Here is a 9081-nt window from a genome sequence, read left to right on the forward strand (position 1 = left end):
ACTCATGCAAAGAGCCTTGCCTGCCAACCAAACTACTCAATCTTTCTTCCTAAAAAGTAAAAATAACAACAATATTGGTCTCTTAATCTATACAAAAGAATCGATGTTAGCAAACAATCCTAGGAGCTTCCATACCTTTCATAGGGATATGTGTATACAAGATGAAAAATAATTTATATATGCTTAGAACATATAAGTCTTGTACAAACTCTTTGAAAAAAGAAGTAAAATCCACATACAAAAATCTGTTTTGTTATATTGGGTTTCCTTCTTTTTCAAAATATTAGATGAGATTTGTACATTCAAACATTAATCTAACACCAATATGACACTTGAACTCAGTTGCAACCCATAAAAACAATCGAATACTAAGGGCTTGTTTGGACACTTAAAATATCTAAGAGTTTTGTGAATAATAGTTTAATGGTATGTAGTGAATTTGTTTTAGTTAAAATATTTTATTAGTTTTTTGAAAATCATAAAGAAAAAGTTGAATAAAAATATTATAAAGTTAAAAACTTGTTTAAATATAATCTTTTTAATATTATTATTATTTGAAGTTTGACAATGCTGTATTGATTTTTATGTTTTTTTTAAGTGTAAAAGTTGTAATGATTAGATGAAAAATTCAAGATTTGAAATTGAAAAATATTTTGAATTTGAGTGATGTTTGAAAAGTGAATTGCGAGAAGTTTTGAAAATTTTTCATCTCATCTCATTTACTAAATGTAATCTAAATCAAAAGTGCTACCCACACCCCCCGAACGAGTGGTTGTCGGCCCCGCCCTCATTGGCAGGTGCCCCCTTCCTGTTGCGAGGGGTGGACTGGCCTCCAGAGCCATTCGCCCATCTTCTCAATAGTCTTCCATGGAGAGATAAAAAGAGAGATACTTGGGGTTAAGGGGTCGGGGCGATGGTGAGAGACACTGCGATGAAGCGAGGGTAAGGGTGACAACGACCGTAGGGCAAAATTGAGAAAGAGGGATTGAGAGAGGAATATGGGTGAGAAAAAATTGAAAAACCGGTGGATTCAATTGGTTGGTAACCGGTCTAAATCAAACTTGGTTCAATTTCTGTTTTCATGTTTTGAAAACTGGTTTGAACCATACCGGCCCGAAATATATATATATATTATTTTTAATTTATTATATTCTAAATAAAATATCTTTTATATTATAAATTATATTATATGCTAATTAATATAATATGAAATTTAAATCTTATAACAAACTATATGGTAGATATATAGTATGTATATATATAGTATATGGTATATTTTATATAGATATATAGTAAATAGATTATACTACATAGTGTATTGACTAGTATATAGATTATAATATATATAATAGTATATCGATTATACTAGATTATATAGTATGTGTTAATTATTATAAAATAATATATTTATACTATACTATAAAAATATTAATAGTTTAGTATATGTAAATATCTTAGTATTACTATCATATATAATCAAAGTATAGAAATAAGTTAGACACTAGTATAATAATATGTAATTATACACTATAATATAAGTCTAGTATGAAAACAAATTAGACACTAGTAAAGGGTGAAAAATTTGAAAAAACTGATTAAACCGAACTTGACTGAAATTGGAAAAATCAAAAATTTCAGTGACCAATTGGTCCGTATTGGTTTTTAGATTTTCAAGACTGGTTTATATCGATTCATTTCTAAAATATATTCAAAATCGGATTAAACCAGACCTATTGGATCCCTAGAGAGGAAAGAGAGGGAGAGAGCCCCCACAAGGGGGATTTTAAAATAAAACATATAATAAAATGATGTCATTTTATTAAAATAGATCAATCCTAAGATAAAACAATGTGCTTTGTTAAAAAAAAAAAATTTTAAATATATATGTATATATAATTTGGGTCGAGTGGATGTGGAAGTTTCGAGTGGGCTTGGGCCTAGCTCGGGTTTCATCTCATAGCACCCAAATCAATGTGGGGGTCTCTCCACACTCCGACCATGTGCGCTCCCCACCCCCCCCCCCCCCCCCAAAAAAAAGTAAGGGCCCTCAAGGAGGGTGGTAAACAAGTTAAATATTGTTGGATGACAACTATTTAGATGATATGGTTTTAGATTAAAGATAAAAATTAAATAAAATATTGTTATTAATTTGAAAAAGTTGAATTATTTATTATATGTTATATAAAAATTTGAAAAAGTTATAATGATGAGATAAGATAAAATGAGTTAAGATCACCTCCCACTCTAAATGAGGCCTTAAGGGATGCTGGACAAAAACTTCACGTATGCTGGAAGTGAAACAAAAAAGGCATTCGGGTGGTATAACTACCAAATATGCCTACCAAATGTGCCTATTTATATTTTTTATTTTTTATTTTTTAATAATTAAGAAAGTGACTATTAGTGAATTTATATATATATTTTTATTTTTTCTTAATGGTTAAGGATGTTTAAAAATCATTAAAAAAAATAAAAATAAAAAATCATTTGTACTATTGTGCACATTTGGTGGATATATTTAATAGTCACACTAGCATTGTCCAGAGGATGAAATATATATGATGTTTAGCCTAATTTTGAAAATAAATAATTTGTACAAATTTAGGCTGTGCAAACTGTTTGAAAAAATAAAAAAAATGTCTAAAAATTTACTTTTCTATGGTGCTACGTTATTAAAAAAAAACAAAGTAATAATTTGTATAAGTTTCAAATATATTAGACTAATAGAGAATCTTTGTAAAAATAGTAAACTCTATTTTATAACAATATAAACAAAGTTATTTTTTTCATGTTCATGAGAAGTTCTACGTATACAAAAAGATTTTACAAAATAAATATTCAAACTAACATAATTTCATATAATACATTAAATCGATTTTATAATAAAAATAATTTTATAATCTAACCTATAACATCAAGACATAATTTATGAATTTAATTTTATAAAATTTATTTATATTTAAAGTATTTCTTTTTCTCTAATGGCTCTACATAATACGGATACTTTTATGGTCTTGTTTGTTTTTACAATTCTTTTCAATTCATCTTATCTAATTATTATAATTTTGTAGAATTTTCATATAAAATAAAATAAACAATTTAATATTTTTTAAATCTCAAAATAAAATAATATTAAAATATATATTTTAATAATATTTAATTTAATTTTAATAAATAGAAAATTTTAATTATAAGTATAACTTTATATTAATATGTGCACTAATTTAATGTGATTGATTAAAAGTAGATTTTATTAAAAATAGTATTAATTTAAATTTTAAATATAAAAATATTAATATTAATATATAAATTAATACTTGACTTTACTTGTCACGTATAGATTAGTAATATATATTAAAATTAATATATAGATTAGTAAAATTACGAATGCTTGTCATTAAAACGAATGAGGTTGTATCGAAATCTACGGTCAGTCGTTTCTTTCAACCTCCTGGCTCCTAGTCCCGAGTCCGGAACGAGCCCTTGAACCCCATGAGGTTAAGGATTTCTTTCCGCTGAGGTGATCCTAATTTCTCCTTCCCCGTCCACGGGCCACGCCCCCCCACCCCCATGCCCTCTCTTTCCCCTTTGATTCCATTTGCCTCTTCATGCCGTCCAGCTCCTCACTGTGCCGCGCCGCTGCCGCCCGTCACTGGTAAGTTTTTCTCCTCTCTCTCTCTCTCTCTCTCTCTCTCTCGCTGCTTATTGAGTTCCTTTTGTTTTCTCCGAAAATGTTTTTATTTTTGTAAATATTCATTCAAAAAGTTCTTTGTAACATAGTGCTAAATCTGGCACAGGCTTTGGAGAATGTGATTTTTTACTCTAGCAGTGAATCATTGAGTTGTTTCCATGATCTTTAGGACCCATTTGAATCAATATGCAAAGGGATTTTAAGGTCCCTGATCGCCCCTTATACATTTTGTTGGGTTGTGCTGCATCAGGAAGTATCATAATTTTAGTTTCTAAATGTTAATTAGGAGTATGCAAATATTGGTTAACTATTTGGCTCACAAAAGTTTTCATCAATATGTTGTCAAATTTTTTCTTTCGCAAAACAAAGTTACATAGAAACTAAATTTCAGTATGCATCGCTAATTTGGTTTTTCTTGTTCCAACTTTTGTTGGTGACAAGGGATCAAAATCTTTTGGCACACAATGGGGGAGGGGGAGTTGAACCCCAGCTCTCAGGTTGAAAAATAAGGCTTGATGCCAGTTTGGTCGAAGGCCATTGGCACAAGGAATTAAAATTCATTCTATAGTATTAGTAATCTTTTTTGGCAGTTGTTGCCATACATGATAAAAGATCGAGGTCTGTTCTTGATGAATATTAGTAGTTTGTAAAATGTAACGATGCTGTTTAACTCTCTAGAGAATGAAATTGTTTTTAGGATGGACGATGTATACCATGTTTATAGGTCCTCTTCTTTTTCTGTTTCAGTTGCTTCATGGAAACTTGGTGCCGTGTTCAATTATGCATTTATCTGTTTGCTGGAATTTCATTGATGCTATTTCTCTGCACTGGCTCTTGCGTGCATAGTTCTTCACTTTCAAGTGAGGTGAGATGACCATTGTGCTTGTTAGCTGAACTTTTATGAATTTATCATCTTGATGAGTCTTAATACATTGGCTACTGTCTGGTCTTAATATGTTGGCTACTTTTATTTTTCTTTTCTTGTTCAAGGTATTTTTTATAACACAAATCTCTCTATCTGGATGTTATTTATGTTATGCCGTTCAATAACTTGATGAGTAGGAATTTTGCTTTAAAATAGAGTTTCAATTTTTGCTTTCTCTTTTTTGATTTGGAAGTCGAAGTTCATGCTTTGCCAAACATGTGCTTCTTCATATTGTGGGGAGCACAACCATTTATAATGATTTCCTCGTTTCATGCTTGATGATTGCAAAGGTTTTTTGGTAGTTTAAAGTTTAGTGGCTGATGTTATTATCAAGATAGAGACCCAGGGTAGCTGGGAGAGTTGAGGGCTAGGTTATGTGAAAGATGATACCATATTTCTAGCTTATAGACCATTTAGAAGAAAATGACATGTAAAAAATTAATATTTAGAATGTACTTATCATAAGAATTAATTTTTAGAATGTCTTTCCCAGTTTAGGAATTCAGGGAATCTCTTATTTCCAGAAAAGTGGTGGCTTTTCCTTTTCAATGTTGTTACTATATTGGCATTCCTGACTTGGTAGCTTTTGGTATTCCACTTTTGTTTTTGTAGAAGGTAACTATGGTTCTAATGGTGTTCAGAGCTCCTCCTGCTTATCATGATTTTTGCTTCTTGCTGAATTTCTGCGGTCTTTCCTCTATCTACTGCTGGAACTATACTTGTTATATGTGTGCCGTGGTTTTTGAGAAATATTTTTCTTATTTTGTCATTTTCAAGATATATTATATTATTTTACTCTTAAAGACAGACTAATAATAATAGTAATTAAAAACAAATCTACTAGAGAAGCATGTTTGAATGTTAAGACATCAAAACAATCCCCTTTTGCTTGACCTGACCTACATTTTTTCACCCATAAGTTTCATTGACATGGCCTTTCTCTTAACATGGAAAAGCACAGGCTCCCTTGCAGCTTTCACATAATAGCTATAATTTTATTTTGTACAGTTTCACAACCCTACAAGAACACCTTTTCACCTTGTGACGCCTTGAAAGTATCATCTATTATTAGTTCAGAAACTTCTTCCACTTTTTCTTGATTGCTTGATGTTCAATTAAAGATATTTGTTTCTCATTCTTAAAGTGAGCAGGAGGATCCATGACTCTAGTTCTCCTTTTATTCAATTCTAACTGCATTTACTCCTTTTATATGCTCCTTAAGCTTCTTTCTAATATCCAATGTATCCCTTCCACTTGCAAGTGCAGAGCATTGGTACCTAAATGAACATCTCTTCTTTTTGTTTCAACATTTTTGTATATCAGATATGTATTTCAGCTCACTAATATCTCCCCTGATCATCTAAAACCATTGCTTTCTTCTGCTTTTCATGTTTGGCACGACTAAACAGACTGGAGGATAAAAAATTTATGATCACTATTGCAAAAGAGTGATCCGATCAAAAGGAGTGATTGGGGCTAGGTGGAGAATAACAGTGAGTGTAGAAAGAGACTGTTGAACAACATGATTGGCAGAGTTTTGCAACGAATATGACCTTTGATTGCAACAAAGGAATTTTGTAGTTGACCCCCAGTTGGCTCATTTGGAGACTTAGAGGGCAGGTTTGGTAAAAGCATCTCAACTCAAATTCTCATCTCAACTCAAAATTTTCATCTCATCATTACAACTTTTCCAAATTCTCACGCAAAATATAATAAACAATTTAACTTTTTCAAATCCCAATTCAACTTTTTCAAATCTCAAAATAATAGTAATACTCAAAAATAATATTTTAAACTTTCATCTCAACTCAAAATTCTCATCTTACTTACCAAACCTGCCCTTTCGAATATCTCAAAATAGTAGCGAAATGGTTTGTGAATAATAGTAAAATGGTTTGAATTAAAATGCTTTATTGGATTTTGGGAAATGGGAGAAAAAGTTGAATATAAATATTATAAAGTTATAAAACTGTTTGAATATTATTTTTTAATATTATTTATGTTTTGAAATTTGAAAAAATTGTATTGTTTTGTTTTGTTCGGAAGTTTGGGAAAGTTGTATTTGGTTTTGTGTTTGGATTATGATTAGGTAATAATTAGATGAAAAGATTGAATATTTGAAATTGAAAAGTGTTTTGTGTTTAAGTGATATTTGGGAAAGAAATATTTGAGAATACCTTGTTACCGAAACAAGGCCTTAAGTGTCTTTTGCATTGGTAATTTTCTGTTGGTTGGTCAATAATTTTCAATGAATTCACCAGTTGCTGGCACAAATTCCTTCGCCCACATATATTAGTAAGTGCTTAATGCGTGAGCCACTTGATTCAAAATACTAAAAGAAACAGAGGCCTAATCATTTTTGGGCCCATTGTCCAGAACATTAGTTGAACTTAGTTTTATCAGTCTCTTGTAGCCAACTCTCATATAATCCCAATGTTGGGAGCCCAAGGTTGGGAGCATTTTAAGCCATTATAGATTCCCTGTTGCTTAGTTTAGATTATAATTGTGCCTAATAACTACAATACAAATTTTGCACTTCTTGACTTCATTGACTATCATTCATCCCTAATCAGAGATAGTGTTAAAAGAGTACATATCAGGGAGTTTAGGGGAAAATCTTTACCTGTTTTAACTTTCCTTCTGTTACAACCGAGTCTAGGAATTAGTTATCTGACTTGCATTCATAATTTTCAGGCACAAAGTTGCAATCAGGATTTTAGTTCCAACAACTCAACCACGAGCTCTTTTTGTAGTTGCAAGAGGTTTATAATGGAATCTTATCATGGGGAGTATGGAAGCTTGCTCGATTCAGATTTCCAAGATTTCATAGCACGAGGGCTTCCCTCCGGGTTATGTGGAATGCTGCCAGATGATTTGCCTAGATTGTCAGTTCTACAGCAGAATCTGATTGGGGAAGGTTCCCATCGTCTTCTATCCTCATCCATTAGATTAAACATTGAACCAAAATCCTTAACTAAGCTACCAACTCACTCCTGTGAGGTCATACTTATTGAAAGACTACCAATTGGAGTTTTTGCTGACCCATTTGAGCTACAACATCTGCTTCAACGTGGTGGTAAAATACTTCATTCATTTTTACTAATAAAAAGAGAGATTGTCCAGCTTATGAAATCCAAGCATACTGTATTGTTCTTTCCCAAGTTAACTATTTCAAGCCATTTATTGCAGTATTTAACAATATAGCTGTTTTTGGAGATACAAATTTGGAATTGCCTTCATTTTTGTCCAACCATTCTGTTGTTGAGGTTCACATGGATGTTGGTCCCAATCTCTTGATAAGTCATAAGAATGGACCTTACATCAACATAGCACTTCCACTACATGCAAGGTATCCGGTAAGTGATGAGACATTGAGAATAGTGTGAATTGTCAAAAAAGAAATGGTAACTGGTAGTGATTCCTCCTTTCATATTTACTTTTTGTCTGTATTATTCAATTTTATTAAAAGTGGGATCTTGTGAAAAAATAAGGGGAAAAAAAAAATAAAGAATGGCAGCAAGATTGCATGCATCACTTCTTGATTCTTTTATTTATTTATTTACTTATTTTTGCAGCCCCTAGATGCAAGTGGCTACTCAAGAGTCAAATTCGGTGCACCTGATGTGTTTATGTGCTGCAGCATAGAGGGAAACTCACCTAACCAAAGTTGTTTATTTTCTCCAACCGGTGATGGTGCTGAACTAGGAAGTGGTGAGATTGTGTGGAGAATACCTGCCGGAAGGAAGACACATGCTGAAGTTGTATCCATCGTTACTTTTATCTCAGCCATAGTATCAACTCTTTTCATTGTTTTGGCATCCATATTCTATTCAAAAGCCATTCCGTACAAAACATTGAAACAATCTTAATTTTTGTTGTGGTCTAACAATTTAGCATGTAACTTTTGTTCAAATCTTGTCTTAATCTACTCTCTATGTTTTCTGCTGTTAATTACTATGTGAAGCAAGAATGAAAGGTTCTGCAACTGTCACTGTAAGGTGTTTATTTTTGGGGTTGGTGTGTGAAATTTAGTAACAGTTGGTTTTTCTGTGTTTCCAGTGGAACCTGGTGGGGAATACCAAGACATTCTTCAAAAAATAGGGATCTTTTGAGCTGTACGATTGTGCATGCCCATTGATCACACTTCTAAATAAAGGAGAGATTACGTTTTATTTGGATCAATATTGACCTGCCAACTGCAGTCTAAAGGATTGTTGTTTACTTATGATTAGGACTTTTTTTTTCCCTCTAAAGTATATGTCAATGTAAACACCAGGAGTTGAAAGCATATCTAAGGAATTGCAGAAGTTAGAATCTCACCCAAACCAGGAAAGACTTCAATGCAACTAAAGAAATACACACTTCTAGAACTGGAGCCGATGAAGATTACATTAGGCTGCATTGTTGTCATAATATTTAGTGAAGTGTTTTCCTGAAGTTGCCTCACGACCTTGAGATATCTATC

The 9081-nt window shown here is 32.0% G+C and overlaps 1 protein-coding gene across 1 annotated transcript; it reads left to right on the forward strand.

Annotated features, from left to right (window-relative positions):
* Positions 1–3407: 3407 nt before the first annotated feature.
* LOC122282096 (phosphatidylinositol-glycan biosynthesis class X protein) lies at positions 3408–8601 on the forward strand. The gene is made up of 5 exons (XM_043094042.1): positions 3408–3655; positions 4439–4556; positions 7311–7692; positions 7806–7972; positions 8192–8601. The coding sequence occupies exons 1-5, from the start codon at positions 3609–3611 to the stop codon at positions 8483–8485; spliced, it is 1008 nt and encodes a 335-aa protein (XP_042949976.1). The 5' UTR covers positions 3408–3608; the 3' UTR covers positions 8486–8601.
* The last annotated feature ends 480 nt before the right edge of the window (positions 8602–9081 follow it).

The sequence above is a fragment of the Carya illinoinensis genome, chromosome 11 (genome assembly GCF_018687715.1).
Source record: "Carya illinoinensis cultivar Pawnee chromosome 11, C.illinoinensisPawnee_v1, whole genome shotgun sequence".
Lineage (NCBI taxonomy): Eukaryota > Viridiplantae > Streptophyta > Magnoliopsida > Fagales > Juglandaceae > Carya > Carya illinoinensis.